General features: G+C 35.9%; 1 protein-coding gene across 3 annotated transcripts; it reads right to left on the bottom strand.

Moving 5' to 3' along the window:
- Positions 1-6: 6 nt before the first annotated feature.
- LOC120492119 (atlastin-2) lies at positions 7-17,462 on the bottom strand. Of its 3 annotated transcripts, none has more exons than XM_089124829.1 (14): positions 17,303-17,462; positions 13,117-13,382; positions 11,624-11,758; positions 10,000-10,104; positions 9,825-9,875; positions 8,085-8,141; positions 7,907-7,999; positions 5,776-5,914; positions 4,061-4,188; positions 3,612-3,668; positions 2,584-2,655; positions 1,988-2,419; positions 768-782; positions 7-655 (listed from the first exon to the last, which is right to left on the bottom strand). In XM_089124829.1, exons 1-14 carry the CDS (start codon positions 17,373-17,375, stop codon positions 545-547), a joined length of 1,734 nt encoding a protein of 577 aa, XP_088980955.1. In that variant the 5' UTR covers positions 17,376-17,462; the 3' UTR covers positions 7-544. The 3 variants fall into 3 exon arrangements, with proteins under 3 accessions (XP_088980955.1, XP_088980957.1, XP_088980956.1); XM_089124831.1 differs by having other exon boundaries at positions 16,972-17,316; XM_089124830.1 differs by lacking the exon at positions 768-782.
- Between the last annotated feature and the right edge of the window lie 83 nt (positions 17,463-17,545).

Below are 17,545 nucleotides of genomic sequence, written 5' to 3'. Positions count from 1 at the left end.
GCCACGTAAATGTACAGTGATTCACTTTAATCAAATTGAAAAATAAATTAAAGAAACAATAAGTGAAAAACAATGCAACAATCCAGAATCATGATGCTCAAGGCAGATGGCATGAATGAAGACAGTATAAAACTAAGTGTGTGTGTGTGTGTGTGTGTTTCTCTCCAACATGGACACGAAATCACGAAGCATTCCCGCAGATAAACACGAAAGCATCGTTTTCCTGCTTCAACAGAAGAGTTACACAACATGCCCTACACGTGACCAGCTTAAAATCCTAATCTGTACAGGAAACACATCTGGATGGAATGATCGAAGCCGAGGAAAGTTCATCTGTACAGCAGACACACAGATCATTCAGCGCTCTCAACGAGGTCCTCTTCCGGAGGCCGAACGCTTGAACACATACAGCGTGGGAATGACATGAGAAAGAGGAAACCTGGTGAAAGACCCCGCAAAACCCCCAGAATCCTCGGCCCGAGTGGGACTGAGTCGAGTACGTTCACGACGCATTGGTTTCTCCGAGCGTGACGCTAGCAAACGGCTAGTTCCTCTTCTTGACGTTGTTGTTGGATGACAGTCTCTGTCGCTGCGTCGGCATCAGGGCGCTCAGCGTCACTTTGCTCCTGGCAACTTCAAAAAGTTTGGAAAAGACCTAAAACGAGGGATGAGTGTTAGTACCGCACACACACACATGCACGCACACACACTCGTGTGATTTAAATCAAGAGGTCAGAGGCCACTAGAGGGCAGACGTCACGTCTCACCTTCCTCGGCGTCCTCTGTGAGCGTGAATGAGAAGAGAGAGACGTTACACACACACACGCACTCTGCTAACAGCTGCACGTTCATTTGAAAGCTAAATTTTCTTAAAGTTAAAATGAAAATATGACGTGAATTTAAGTAGAAAGTGAAACGTGCGGTTGGTTTTGAAGCTCTTCAGTGTGAATTAAAGAAATTAGAAATAAAATTTGAAAAAGTATAAATATTTAATAGAAAAGAAAAACACTGAAAATTCAAAAAATTATTTAGTGCTTGACGACCGCCTTAATAAATCATAAAATAATAAAAATCATGAAATATACAACAGTAGAAAGTTCACTGGAGAAAATCAAATTTAAATAAAATAATTGATAAAATGATATAATAGAAACAATAACAAGGTGAAAATTTACAAATTGTTAGTGCTATTGACACTTTTTACTATACGTCCTATTATAAAATATAAAACAAAAAATAAATTAATACAATGTACAACATAAATTAAAATATTTACAATATAACAGAACCAATTACAATATGAAGTTGACACCTGCTTTAGAAAGATTTTTCAGGGGAGTTCAAAATAAAATCTAAATTCTACGCACTTCTAAAATAACCTTAATCTGGCATGATCAAAAAAAAAATATGTAAAAATACAGAAAGCCAAGTCATAAAATATATGTCTTTAGTGCTCCTGTATAAATATATAAAATAATAATAATCTGATTATAATAATAATCTGATAACAAAAATCTGAAAATATAAAATAATTTAATAAAATATACAACAATAGAAAGTTTACCGGAGTTAAAATAAATAAATAGAATAATTAAATAAATAGATCAATCTAAATATATATATATTACTATAAAATAAATCAAATAAATTCAGATTAAATAATATATTAGAAACAATAACAAGGTGAAAATGTACAAATTGTTAGTGCTACTGACTTATCTATACTTTTTACAATAAAATTATATAAAACAAAAAACTAAATAAATAATAATTAAAATAAATATAATATCATAAATCATAAAAAAACGTCATACATTTAAATGAATAAATTTGGATTAAAAAAAAAATAATGGACGAGCGCTACAGGTGAGAGGGGAAAAGAGGAAACTACAGAATAAGAGTCTTATAAATGACGGTTGCAACACAGACAGAAGGAAAAGCACAGATCAGTGTGTGTATCAGAGGAGGAAGTGTGTGTGTTACGCACCTGTTCCCACAGGGTTTCCGCCACGCAGTCGATGAAGCCGCCCACCTCTCTGAACTCTCCTGAGTATTTGACGTACGCCCAGACGCACAGCGACACCAGCGCTACGCCCATCGCCACGTTACACACCACCGCCACAGAGTTTATACCCACAAAGCCCGTCACCACGGACACCACGTACATCACGAACATCACGGCGAAGAGCGTGGCGGGCGTGCGCGCCGCGAAGAAAATGTTCTTTCCGTCGTTGTGTTTGAGGAAGTTAGCGTAGGCGTCGTCGAGCTCCTGCTCCAGCTGGTCCTGATAGCGGCGGCAGAAGTCCTCGCCGCCCATCTTCTTCACCGCGCGGAACTGACACACACACGTCTGCTTCAGCTCCTGGTGGCGTCGCTCCAGATCAGCCGGAGCCAGGTACGGTTTGTCTCCGCCACACACCTGCACACAGGGGACACAGTCATGAGAGTGTGTGTGTGTGCAAGAGAGAGAGAGAGAGAGTGAGTGAGTGAGAGAGTGAGTGAGTGAGAGAGTGTGTGTGTGTGATGGGCAGGTTTTCAGTATAAACACCATTGTGTGTGTGTGTGTGTGTGTGTGTGTGATACCTGCTCCATGGTCTTGTTATACGCGTCTTTCGCTCCTGCTACGGCTGCAAGGTTATTGGCTTCAGCGGTCGCCTGCGACACACACACACACACACACACACACACATTTTTCACATGAGGATCACTCAACATATACACATAAAATATGAATAAGTAAAATAATATAACTAGAATAATAAATTCACAATAAATAAATGCACAAAAATGTACAATTAATTGATCAAATATATAATATAACTGCTGTAGAAAGAATACATTAAAATAAATAAAATAACTGGATAAACTATGTAACATAACAGAAATAACAACATGAAAATATAAGATGTTTAGTGTTTGAGACCTGCCTTATAAAGTTTACAGGAAATAAATTAAATAAAAATAGAATAATACTTTAATAAAATATATTATAAAAAATACAAAAACAATTTTTTCTTTATATATATATATATATATATATATGTGTGTGTGTGTGTGTGTGTGTGTGTATATATGAAGAGTTCAGATGCAAAAGCCTCTATTTTTAATAAACTTGTATATTTAAGTTCAGTAATTTCACTTAAATAACAATTAATAGGTAATCTCCATTGCCATTTAAGTGAAATTACTGAACTTAAATATATAAGCTTGATAAAAATGATCATTCTAGAAGAAAATTTAAAATGGCACTTAGAGGCTTTTGCATCTGAACTCTTCATATATAGATGATTTTGCAAGATGTAAACAACACTGGTCCAGAAACACTTCCTGTTTCAGTTTGTAACTCTTTTCTTTATTTCACATGTAAAGAAAAACATCTAGACAAACATCTAGAGATGTTTGTTTAACTTTTGGATCCAGTTTTATATGTTTTGTTGGTTGTATTTTATCCCAGCTTTTATGTAGTGTTAAAAAACTGAAACAGGAAGTGCTTCTGAACCAGTGTTGTTTACATCTTGCAAAATGGTCTATATTTATATATATATATATATATGCAATTGACTAAATCATGACTGTGCCAGAGCAGTATGAGTGTGTGTGTGTGTGTGCACCTGTAACATGGACTTGGGGTGCGGCAGCTCTTCGCCCTGATAGATCTTCATGTAGGCCTGAGACAGAAACACACGGTCAGTCCAGCACACACCAGATACCCGTCCCACCAAAGCAGCCTGAGAGCCGATTCGGTGCCGACTCAGTCCCACTCGAACCAGTTATGTGCGTTTCGACAGCCAAAGAACCGGTTCTCGGACAGGAAAATTGGTTCCAAAGCGAGACCAACTCTTTGCACGACTAGAACCGTTCTTTGAGCATGTCATGCTAACGTCAGGAAAGCTAAGACGTATGGTGACATAACAACGTCGTTCGCTGGGCTCTCTAGTCAGTGGAAAAACAAACCGGTTCTGAGAAGGTTCGCTAGTTGAACCGGGACCAGTTCCAAACCAGTTCTTTATTGGTGGAAATGAGGTATGAGTGACGGAGACCGGCTGGGAAACACTCTTACTCTGAAGTACTGGAGCAGATCTCGACACGTGACTTTAGAGCCGCTGATCTCCTTCTCCATCAGGTTCTCTGGAGCCAACAGCAGCGGGACCAGATTCACCAGCTCTCGCTTGAACTCGTCGTCGATGTCTACACACACACACACACACACACACACACACAAAGCTCATTTATTGAACAGTTTGGTCCATGCACTAATATTAGAGAGTGAAGCGCGGGTTTCGGCACAGAGTCTATTTTTGCTGCACTGCTCACGCTCAATTAAAGTGAAAGCACACTTTTGATGGACAAAATTAGTATGATTTTACACAGAAGTGCCCAAAATGCACAGGATTTGCATGTCTGGTGTGTTTTAACAAGAACTTAATCATATGTCAGAAAAGAAAATGTTTTTTCTTCTTCATTGTTTTTGTTGTATATTGGATGTGAAAAGAAGGAACTGGTTCTTCCATAACACTGCACTTTACATGTGTGTGAATTTCCAGAGTTATCAGGAGTTCTTATTTTAAAGCGATTTCCGCTCAAAAACGTTCTATGCAAAATGTAAAATGTTTTACTAAAGAAAAGAGAGAAAATAAATACTTGTGTGTGCTGTAAAGTGTTCAGAAAGAATGAAATCGGTATCGGCAGTCAAACTCTGAAAAATTGGAATCGGCCTAAAACATTGTAATCTGCATCTCTAATAGACAATAGCTTTAGCATTGCAGCCCTTTGAATTTAATCAGGAGCCTCGAGATTCATTTCCCACCCCTAAATGTTCAACCAAACCTCTTCTGGTCAACAGGTCAGAGGTCAGTCCTAAATGGCTCTTAACCCTCAGGTGCTCTTCGTTTCGGAGCCACACTTGTTATCTTCCTGGACACCTAAAAATTAAATTTCGTCCATCCCAGTAAAACCAATGCAATTTATTTTTGTTATATAATATTTATTCTTTGTAATTTAGTCTTTTGAGACAATTTGATTGAATTTATTAATATTTATGGTCTATTTCTGCCATGGAAAAATACATATATTTTTCTATATATATATATTATTTTTTCCCAAAAATTATTAATGCAGCTTTTTCAGTTTAATATAGAGTCTAGGCCTTCAAAAAATATATTGTTTGAAGAAAATTAGCACCATCTGGTTACAGTATAGAAAAAAAGTGTAGAATCATGGTGTAACCACTAGATGGCATGTACAGCTCTCTCTATGGAGAGGCATGTGAATTCCCCAGCTGTTTATGAACACTTTTTTTTTTGGGCGGATTTGAATATATAGTTGAAACAATCTCAAAAACTATTTTTTATTAAAAAAAAAGTAAAAAAAAAAAAAAAAAAAAAATTTAAATTTGTGATTTTTTTGTGTTTTTGTCAATTTCCCATTCATTTCCTATGGGGGTCATTTTTGACCAAAAACCACAAGTGTGAATATTTTTTTAAGACCACTTAGCATGCTCAGATCACAACCTCAATTTTTTTGTGTGTTCACATACATAATGCCATAAAAGTCACCAAGTTTCATAACAGTCCGATGAAGCTGTGATTTTTAAAAATTCAAAACAGAAAATTTTTCAGTCAGAAATGACCGAAGAGCCCCTGAGGGTTAACGTTGTTTTGGAGTCTCGTACAACAGGTTTACAAGCATCAAAGGTAAAAAAACTAATTGTGCGAGTGTTTCTAAAATGAGATGTGTGCGACCTGTAAGACCTATTTAGGAGCGAGTGTCTCTCACCTCGTAGCCGGCCGTCGAAGTGTGGGTTTGTGGCCACTTTGAGTCCGGGGTGTGGCAGAAGAAAGCAGCTGATGTTGGAGAAGCACGAGTGGATGTGTTTCCTCACGTTCTGCAGCTCCTCGTGTTGATTCGGTTTCACCTGAGAATCACAGCGTATTTCAAGCACACGTGATCTCAAGAGTTCTCAAGCTTTCTGACACTGCAAACAGTTATGAGTTAGGGCTGTCACTTTGATTTGAGACATTAGTGTTCATTGAATCGATTGTAAACTCGATTTTGCATGTCTGAAGACGTTTCTATTTTCAACACCAAACACAGGCAAATCCACGGACACCTAAAGGCATTAGGACGAGCGTAAAGAGGGCACTTGAGACGCACAAGTCAGCAAAATTACTGATGATTTACTGGCGTGAAGTTTCGTCACAATGACAAACAGGAGCGCAACATTCAACGTGAAGACAAATCTGCGCAGATTTATTTCCTGAATTGATCTGTCCACCTAACACACATTTTTGGTATAAAAAAAAGCCGTATCGTTTTCGATACTTGTGTCGGTCCGATCGATTTCTGAACGTAAAGTGACAGTCCTAGCTATGAATAAGCTGATTGTTTTATTGGTGACACTTTACAATAAGGTTCATTAGTTAACACTAGTTAATGCATTAACTAACCATGAGCAATACGTTTGTTAATGTATTTGTTAATGTTGGTTAAAAATCCAGCCGTTCACTGTTTGTTCATAATGCATTAACTAATATTAAATTTTTTTTAATAAAGTATTAGTAAATGTTGAAATTAACATTAACAAAGAATACTAAATGCTGTATATGTGCAGTTCATCATTAGCTAACGTGGTTAACTAATGAACCTTTTTGTAAAGTGTTACTGTTTTATTGATATCAAACTATTTAACGGTTTGTTAAACATTAATTTTGTGATTACAGGAATTATGTTGTGTATTCCAGATCAGGGTTATTATTATTATTATTAATAGGGATGGGCAACGATTAATCGCATCCAAAATAAAAGTTTGTGTTTACATAATATATGTGTGTGTAGTGTGTATAATTAATTTGGATATTTAAATACCCACACATGCATGTATATATTTAAGAAAAATGTGATATTAATAAATATCAAATATTTACATATAATATTAATTGTGAATAAATATATATAAAATATATACATGCAAATATTTCTTAAAGATATACATGCATGTGTGGGTATTTATATACACAAATTAATTATACACACACACGTTATGTAAACACAAACTTTTATTTTGGATGCGATTAATCATTTCCCATCCCTAATTATTAACCAAATTAAATGCATTTCTCTTAATTGAAATAAAGCTGAAACAAAATAAAAGATAAATATAAGCTGAAAGAAAATTAGAAATGTTGCCTTGGCAATACACTGAAAAAGATGAAGCACTAAATTATTGTAGTGGAAAAAAATAACAACAAACTAAATCTTAAATAAAAATAAAATAGCTGATATAATAAGAACACATAAGAGCACTAATTTAGAACTAAAAAAATAAAAGCTTATATCAATAATATTAATAAAACTGTTCCAGAACTGTATTTTCTTTCATAAAAAACATTTAGTTATTAAAGGGAAAAATATATGTCAAAATGTTAAATCTTTTTATTTTAAAGCTGCTCATTTGAAAATGTTTTTTAATGATATACTGATATTATTAATACATTGTGATTCCATTTTTTTATTATTTTAGCTTATTTTCATGTTTGTTTTGTTTTTTTTTCAATCATTTTATTCATCTTGAGAGCCGGTCATTGTGATTTCATCAAGTACATCATCTCAGTTGATCCTGGAACAACATTCAATCAACCAATCAGATTTGAGAGACAAGTTAATGTCAGGTTTAGGCTTACACCAGGGTTAGGTGCTTCTGCATCTGTGTTATCATTTCCCCATAGGTTACGGGTAGGGTTCAGGGTTCAGACAGGAACGGTCTTGACTTGGGGGGGCGTATGTCAATACAACCAAAGTATGCCAGGATCATGTCTTGACTTGGCAAAATCACAGTGACCGTTAAGGACCAGTGCTCTGTGTGACACGAACAAGAGCAACCGGTTTCCTACAGCATCATGTGACCCACCTGCAGCCTCTTCTCCAGGAACGCATTTCCCCCATCCAGACCATAAGCGTGTTCGTACGGGTAACTCCAGTCTCGGATGAGAAACATCAGGGACTACACACAAACACACACACAGAGTTACTCCAGAGATCTCACACACACTCACACTCTCACACACACTCACACACACTCACAGTACCTGGAAGGGTTTCTGGTAGATCTCCTCCATGGCGAGTCGGCCGTACTCTGTGAAGAGCTGAAAAAAAAGATTAAAAAGCAAAATCATATTATAACACAGAAGCGCACTTCAACATGTATAAACCTGCAACATGACGACATCTCAAAGGATTCCTGATACAGAGAGAGACGTCCTAAACCGGTTAACCGTCAGCCCCCGTTTTCATCATAGATCTGAACTTAAACCATTGTATTTCTTAAATGCTTTGAAATATAGACCTCTTTTAATAGAAGAAGTGAAAGCACTTTAAAAACATGTCATTGCAACATGTGCTTCATTAACAAAAATAAAAAAATATCCGTGACGAATAAATCATGTTGGGCACGTCTGTTTGATATTTGTCATTCAACACAATGACTTTCAGCCGATTTTAAGCCTGTAAACACTGAAAACGGGTTATTCTTCAAAATATTTTTCTCCTACACTGATTGCACCTTTCCAAACATAGACTGTCCAAGATGTTCCCTGGAGTGGACACCTCTTGTGATCGTTGTGGCTATGCCCCTGCTTCATTGGCACATACATTCTGGAACTGTCCCCACATCACTCTGTATTGGTCTAAAATAATTGATACTTTGTCACCAATTTTTAACATTAGACTCCCATCAGATCCAATAATGTCACTATTTGGTGTTGTACCTACAGATATACATTTGAGCAGATCACAAATTAATGTAACGTGTTTTGTGATGTTGCTAGCCAGACGTCTAATTTTACTAAACTGCAAAAACAAGGCTCCTCCTACTCATCAAAACCTTCTTAGAGACGCAATGCAATATTTACAGTTGGAAAAATTAAATATTCTTTGAGGAAAAAAGAACAAACATTTTACTCAATTTGGCAACCTTTTATTAGTTATTACAATAAGTAAATGTGGACAGCTCTCCTACGGAGGCGTATTGCATTCACTTGAAGAAAAAAAAAATTTTTTTTTTGCTCTGTTTTTCTGAATTAATGAGTTAATTTTTCATGAGAATTTTTTTTGCTCTGTTTTTCTGAATTAACGAGTTAATTTTTCATGAGAAAATTTTTTTTCTCTGTTTTTCTGAATTAATGAGTTAATTTTTCATGAGAAAATTTATTTTTGCTGTTTTTCTGAATTAACTCATTAATTCAGAAAAACAGAGCAAAAAAAATTCCATTAAAAATTAACTCATTAATTTAGAAAAACAGAGAAAAAATGTTTTTCTCATGAAAAATTAACTCATTAATTCAGAAAAACAGAGCAAAAAAAAATTCCATTAAAAATTAACTCGTTAATTCAGAAAAACAGAGAAAAATTTTTTTTCTCATGAAAAATTAACTCGTTAATTCAGAAAAACAGAGTAGATTTTTTTTCTTCAAGTGAATGCAATACGCCTTCGTACTCTCCTAATATCTGATTCGATATATTTTTATCTGTTGCTTCAAATGTGTGCACTGTGCAGGTTGTTTTTTTTTTTTTTTTTGTTACATTCATACATATATAAATTGTATTCATGTAACTGATTTGTAAAAAAACTGTCGGAAAATGTTAATAAAAATAATTGAAAAAATATATATATTTTTCTCCTGTGTTCAGCAGACGTCAGTCAGTCATACAGGTTTAAAACAACTAGAGGGCGAGTAAATGATGACAAGTGTCATTTTCAAGTAAACTATTGCTTTAAGCCTGACTCGACCTGTAAACACTCGTGATCAGGACTGAACCGTGCGTCTCACCTGAAGATGTTGCAGATCGTCTTCTTGAACGTTTTGGGACAAATTATAGACCTGCACATCGAGACAGAAGCATCAGGACTCTGAACGTTCTGGTCACATGATCATACGTGACACGCATCAGGACTCTGAACGATCTGGTCACATGATTACAGGTCACTGAACCTGCGTGCCGTACCTGAACGGAGCTGGTCATGGTGCTGAGAGCGAACAGTGTGGCGCAGTCTTTGATGGTGGACTGACTGTCAAACGCTCCCTGTGTGTCCAAGAGCAGCACTGCCACCTGCACACACACACACACACACACACACACACACACACACACACACACACACACACACACACACAGATGGTCACGGGTTAGTGAGCCAGAGCACACCTGATCTCTCTCTCACACACACACACACACATGAGTGAGAATCACAGCAGAACTAAAACAATGTGATCAGAAAATGATGCATTTACAGCTCAAACGGCCGTTTAACATTTTATTCTTGCCATTTATTTTATTATTCACAACAGATATAGAATAAAGTAGAGTAGAAAATTCTACAACAGAGTAGAATAAAATTAGAAAAGAAACAGAAAGACTTTTCATAAAGTGCAGGTTTACTAAAGGAAATTTAAATAAAATACAAACACACTCTTCTCTGATGACGAGGGCGGGGCTATAACCTGTCACTCACATGAGATCAGCCAATAGCAAACCACAACCATCCAATCAATTACCCACAGACAAAATCAAGCCTAGGGCTGGGTATTGACACAAATTTCACAATTCGATTCGATTTCGATTCGATTCAATATCGATTATTTTTGATATCAGTTACTATAATGGCAATTTTTCTCAAGGAAATCAAATCTCTTAACTAATGCTGTAAACTGTGGGAGTCTAGTTGTAGCCTATAGGCTTCATGAGCCTAATATGAAGGTAATAATGAACTGTTTTGTAGCTATACAAACACTTAAATTACACTTTTATTTATTTTTATAATAAGAAGATTATATATAAATATAAACATTTAAATGGTGACTGTCAAAAAAACATGCCAGATTTATTCAAATATGCATTAAATATTGAAGAACATTAAGATTATAATGCATATGTAATATGGTGTATATATAATTTTTTTCTAGCCGACTAACGAGTTTATGTGGGTCTTCTGAGGTAAATATGACGATACATTGATTACAAGCTGTTTAATTGACGTCTTTCCACGGTTGAAACGCTGATTGAGCGAATCAATGTGACCTGATACGGATTTGGATAAGTTGTACTCTATCTTTAACACACTTTCAGATGCTCATTCATGTTTATTTGGCGCTGTGACTGGTATTATTAAGCCGGAAGAGAGATCAGCGCTGCTGCTTCTCCAGAGCGATCTCACGCCACAGCGACAAAACGCTATTTATGTTTTTGAATTTCTAAAGAAAATGGACGTAATTTGAAAATTGAGACTTTGTTTCATATCAATAGTAACAAAAGACAAAGATTATTGCGATTTTTTTTTGGATGCGCGCAGCTGTGATACAATGTCCCATTCATTCAAATGAAACAGGATGACTAATCGATTCTTGAGATTTAAGAATCGATATCGGTTCGTAAAAATGAGACTCGATTAATATCGAAAAATCGATATTTATTACCCAGCCCTAATCAAGCCCCGCCCACATTTGCTCTTGTTCCAGAAGCGTTTCACTTGGATATATGGAAGAAAAGGGAAGATAATTTGCAACTTCAATTTCATGCCGACTTAATTTGATTTGGTGTTTTATTGGAGCTGTGTGTTTCAGATGTTTACCTTGCTGCCGTCCGGTTTCTCCACCACAAACACTTCACTCCAGGCATGGATGCCCGTGGTCTCTCGCTCGCAGCCGCCTCGCCACGTGAAGCCCGTCAGCGGCTCTTCGTTCCCACCCAGCCATAAATCTGAGCTCTGACACACACACACACACACACACACACGTTCAGCTGTGAGATCCACGGTCTCGGCTGTTTATTACAGGCCACCTGATGTCAGACGTTTGTTTTCTGAACCGCTCAGTCACGAGACACCTGTGTGCTGTATGTTCAGTCTCAATAATACTCTCAACTGCAAACAAAAGAGTCTTTCAGACGAACACAATACATCAGTGTTTCACAGTAAAGCGGCTGTAATGGATTAAAGTCGATCAGCAGCGTCACAAGAGCTGCTCTATGAGTGTGTGTGTGTGTGTGTCAAATCCGCCACTTAGTCATAAATCTGGACCAGAGGATGGGTATTTTTAACATAAGTTTACAAGTGGTCAATTAATAAAAAGAAATTACGAGCCACAAACCTGTGCATTAAACTCTTATTATTTTAGGTACATTAAAACTAGGGCTGTGCAAAAATTAGTTTCGATTAATCGCATCCAAAATAAAAGTCTGTGTTTACATAATATATTTGTGTGTGCTGTATATAATTATTTTGTATATATAAATACACACACATGCATGTATATATTTAAGAAAATGTGTTATTCATATATAAAATATTTATATTTATATAATATAGATTATGTATTTATATATATACAGAATTTAAGCGCAAATAATTCTTAAATATATACATGCATGCATAGGTATTTATATATACAGCACAATATAATTATATATTCACTGTATATAAATAATTATATACAGTGAATATACAAGTGCAAATAATTCTTAAATATATACATGCATGCATAGGTATTTATATATACAAAATAATTATATACAGCACAATATAATTATATATTCACTGTATATAAATAATTATATACAGTGAATATACAAGTGCAAATAATTCTTAAATATATACATGCATGAGTGTGTATTTATATATACAAAATAATTATATACAGCACACACAAATATATTATGTAAACACAGACTTTTATTTTGGATGCGATTAATCGCAATTAATTTTTGCACAGCCCTAATTAAAACAGAACCCAACTCTACATTTCAAACGCATAAAGTGAATATACAGGATTTTGATGCAAGATGAAAGATTGATGAAAAGTGATCAAACAGGATTTTTTATGTTTCATATTAAACACGTGAAATCTCCCAGCATTCAGCTGAGATTCAAGCCTATGAACAGTGGAGGAAACTAATACTGGCTTTTGGGTGATAGATAGATAAATATGAAAAAAAAAATTAAATTGATTTGTGGCCTTTGAGTATCGATTTTGAATCGACGACATTTTTAAAAAACGATTAATCGAGAAAAACCCGCACAAAAGCGAACGTTACTGTGTTCATACGCAGTGCTCGTCTGTCTCTCACCTGGTTGTGCATGTATCGGAGCATGAAGTCCAGCAGGAACGACTTGCCCTTGCGAAACGCGCCCGCCACCGACACCACCACCACGTTGAGGTCTCGCACGCGCTCCTGCAGGAGGATCCGCTCCAGCGCCTCTTCGTCCAGAGAGAACTCGTGATTATCCTCATCTGCGATCACGATCTGGATCGGCCCAAACGCCTCCTCCTCGTCCAGCAACGGTCCCTCGTCAGAGCTCATCTTACGCCACACATCCTCCACCCCCGACACACCTGAGCAACGACACACCACACACACATGAGGAGAGATCCCGTGTTTCATAAGAGTTTAGGTCATCCGATTCCTCGAAACACAGCTCGGTGTGCACGGTTATGTACAAGTGAAACTCGAAAAAGTTCATTTATTTCAGTAATTCAACTGAAAAGGTGAAACTAATATATTATATAGACTCATTACATGCACAGTGAGATATCTCAAGCCTTTATTTGTTATAATTTTGGATTACAGCTTATGAAAACCTTTTCACAATATTCTAATTTTAATCCATAATCATCATAATTATAACAAATAAAGGCTTGAAATATCGCACTGTGCATGTCTATATAATATTTTAGTTTCACCTTAAGTTGAATTACTGAAATAAATGAACTTTTGCACAATATTCTTAATTTTTCGAGTTTCACCTGTATGTATGAACGATATATCGGCCACTAGGGCTGCACGATATATAGAAATTATAAAAATATCGCAATGGCTTGCAATAACTGGGTTATGAACAAAAGACAGAGCTCACTGCGGTTTGCTGAGTAACTTCTGTAGCTTTAACACGAATCGATGTATATTTAATTCCCACTGTGAAAACTAAGCAGTGTTTTATTATTTTTACATTTGATCATTCATGTTCTGTTGTTATTAATAATAAGCCTAATGTAGGATAACTAAACACACTGATGTTAATAATAACACTTCCCATGCCACAGTAAACACTGATGCTCACTTGCAGAAGCTGTAGGGATGTTTCTGCTCACGACAACAATGTCAAATGCATACGTGGGTTGGGTTATATCATTTTTAATAAATTTTAAAGATAATTTTACACACTTTAGGCATCATCGTATCGAATATCGTTCCTCAATATTGCGTCGCCCGATATATGTTCATTTTTAATGTAATCGTTGTCGGCCTGATTAGCCGATATATTAAATTCAGATTAATAATATATTATTTCCTTCAGATGCGCACCGTTCAACATTATGCTTTTGAATTGCTTGAAATGGGCTACATAACATTATAATGAGAACATAATAATTGTGGTTTTAATGGCGAGACATTCGTTTTTGTAATCGGCTCTCAAATTACTTAGATTTATCGGCCAATATATCGGTAATCGGCTTTCAATAATAAAGAATTATTGATTATCTGTATTGGCCAATATTTTCATATCGGTGCATCCCAAGTAACAATGATCACTTGATTTGACGGATTAACCCTTTCCAAATCATGTTTTGCTGTCATTAACATGCGGCTTTTGGAACTTAATTTAATTATGGTGAGTTTTAAGGGATAATAAAATTATTGAATACAGGGGGGCTTTAATTTTAACTTGAGCTCAGTGCTTTTCTCTCAAATGTGTATTTCTAATGATATATTATAAATATGCAATATTATTAAATAAATAACCCCCAAATCTCTCTAATGTTAGTCCGAAGCTAACTGTAAATCAATGACCAGTGTGTGAACAGAAGCAGATGAAAACACACCTGACGGAGAACATGGAGGAGTGTGAGAGAAACTGATGGATCACATTAGGGTGGTAACACACATAACTAGCCTATATATAGTGGCAATATAGTGTGTATCGTTTCGTCACGTCCCAGAAGGCCTCCTCCTCTGCTGGATCACTGCGTTTGTCCTCGAAAAAACATGAATGTGGTAAACGCAGTGACCCAGATCAGTTCGTCTAACGTTTCCCACGAACACAAGCGTTAGTCATATCTAGGGCTAAATCTAGAGACGTTAACAGGCCGAAACCGGTTTAACCGCATAAAAAGACACAAAAACTCTGATATAGATATATTGGCAGGAAAGATGGTTTCATTAGTCTTTGTGTTTCCTATACATTAAGGTTTCCATCCCGAAAGTAATTTGGTTCTTTATATCTAGATTATTGACGCATTAATAAAGTGTTTATGGATGCAGAGGCAGTGAGGTTATTTAGAGCAACACAGAAACAACCCCGAACAAACACTCAACACGTAATCCTAAACTCTTGATAATCCTATGTGCTTCTATTAGCCAAAGCCACGTTAAGATCATTGTTAGAGTTGTGTTATACAGTAAATGTTAATTAAGTGATTCCACATGAGGGAACATTAATCACAAAAAAATATATATAAGAAGAATAAATGCAGGGTTTAATAACAGTCAGGAAGCTCATCGAATCTCACTTTCATTGAGCAAGTTACTAACCAACCACTAATGTTTTGAGTCAGCATTATTGTCCCACACATCTTTGTTTTGTAACGTTTGAAAAGAAAGCATAACATTTAATGAAAAATATTTCTGAAAACAAAAATGTACAATTGTTTATAACAATATTACAAATACAAGAAGAAACAAGGCTGCTTGTTATTTAAAATAAGAATTTTGGCCCAGTATGCGAGGAATCTTTGGCTTGTTTTAAAAAAAATGTCATGTCAGCACAATATCCAATATTTAAACAAAACCAATAAAACCCTCATAAAACAGATATATACGGAAACCCTGTGAGAGGAAATATTGCTCAGATATGGGAGATTTTATTCCTGCAATAACACAAGGAAACCTTTAGGAATGAAACACAGATGACAATATGAAAAATATTAAGCTTGCAATTTAATTTTGATAACTTAACTCAATTTGATATTGATTTATGTGGATCTACATCAGGTACAGTACGTCAATTTTTCTTAAGAAAAAAAAATACTGGAATCCTGTCAGCGCATATTACTATAATATTAATTGTTAATAATAACAACTGATTTTATATTTGGTGAAACTGGAAAAATCTGACTATGGTGCTAAAGTTCATTTATTTCAGTAATTTAGCTTAAAAGGTGAAACTAATATTATATAGACTCATTAATACATGCAAAGTGAGATATTTCAAGCCTTTATTTGTAATAATTTTGATGATTATTGTTCACAGCTTATGAAAACAACAAAGTCAAAATTAGAATATTGTGAAAAGGTATTCATAAGCTCTAAGACATAATCATTAAAATTATAACAAATAAAGGCTTGAAATATCTCACTTTGCATGTGATGAGTCTATATAATATATTAGTTTCACCTTTTAAGTTGAATTACTGAAATAAATGAACTTTTGCACGGTATTCTAATTTTTCCAGTTTCACCTGTAGAAACATTTAAACAGTTAACGTTAACTTAGCTACTGCATAATCACATAGAAAACAGCCGTTTTACATTTTTATAATATTTCACTGTATTTTTAATCAAATAAATGCAGCCCTGGTGAGCAGAAGAGACTCAAAAACATTTTAAAATATTAATGTTTCCAAACAACACAAATCCAAATGTACATACTTGAAATAATTCAACATATGATCCCCAGAATCTGCCATACAACCCCTCAGAAAGACAACATTATGATCAGTAAATCAGCTCAGTCTCTAGCCCTGATTTCACCGTTATCTTTCATCTGAAATCTCCAGTTGTTTATGTTCTGTCAGTGATATTTTCTCCATCTCTATATTCCCGTGTGGCCTGATAAACACAAACCACTGAAACACACACACTCGCACGGAACTATTAAAAGTATAAACGCTCATATATAGCTTTAATAAAAACAAACACACTCACGATAATGAAATGATGAAATCGATCGCTTGTGAAATCATCTGCATTCAGTCCTCAGGTGAATTTTCATCCTGATTTCACTCAGCGATTTCATAAATAAACGGTCATATGTCATAAACCGTTCTCGCACTGCCTGACGTCTTTGATTTACTGATGTTTATCTAATTCTGCATGAATTAATTCTATTATTATTGATTTTTACCGCAGCGCGATCACTGGCCTGCACGCGCCTCCCGCCAAGCGGCCAGGACGCGCCGCTCGCGCTCCACTCGCGTTAAACGTGCATTGACCGTAAAATCGCGCTCACAATCGCGCTGTCTCTCGCCGGGTTTACCTTCGTTATATCGGTCACTTGTGCAGTTCTTCCCGGTGTGATTCCGGTGCTTTAAGCTGCTATCCTCCGCCATCTTGACCCCCGTTCAAAATAATCGCACGCGCCTGACGTCACGCACGCCGCTACACTCTTGCGCGTTCCTTTTTCACGGCCCCGCGCGGCGCGTTCATGTACCCATGTGTGCATTTATCACTAGATCACTACGTCATCATACATTATGAGTTTTACCCCAATCATCTTTTA

The sequence above is a fragment of the Pimephales promelas genome, chromosome 21 (genome assembly GCF_988280905.1).
Source record: "Pimephales promelas chromosome 21, fPimPro1.hap1.1, whole genome shotgun sequence".
In the NCBI taxonomy this organism is placed as follows: domain Eukaryota; kingdom Metazoa; phylum Chordata; class Actinopteri; order Cypriniformes; family Leuciscidae; genus Pimephales; species Pimephales promelas.
This window is presented reverse-complemented; position numbering and strand designations above follow the sequence as displayed.

Coding starts and splice junctions, on each gene's coding strand:
- LOC120492119 (XM_089124829.1), bottom strand. CDS start 17,375: ATGGCGGAGGATAGCAGCTTAAAGCACCGGAATCACACCGGGAAGAAC. Junction 9,876..9,999: donor CCATGACCAGCTCCGTTCAG/GTACGGCACGCA, acceptor CTCGATGTGCAG/GTCTATAATTTGTCCCAAAA. Junction 8,000..8,084: donor TCTACCAGAAACCCTTCCAG/GTACTGTGAGTG, acceptor GTTTGTGTGTAG/TCCCTGATGTTTCTCATCCG.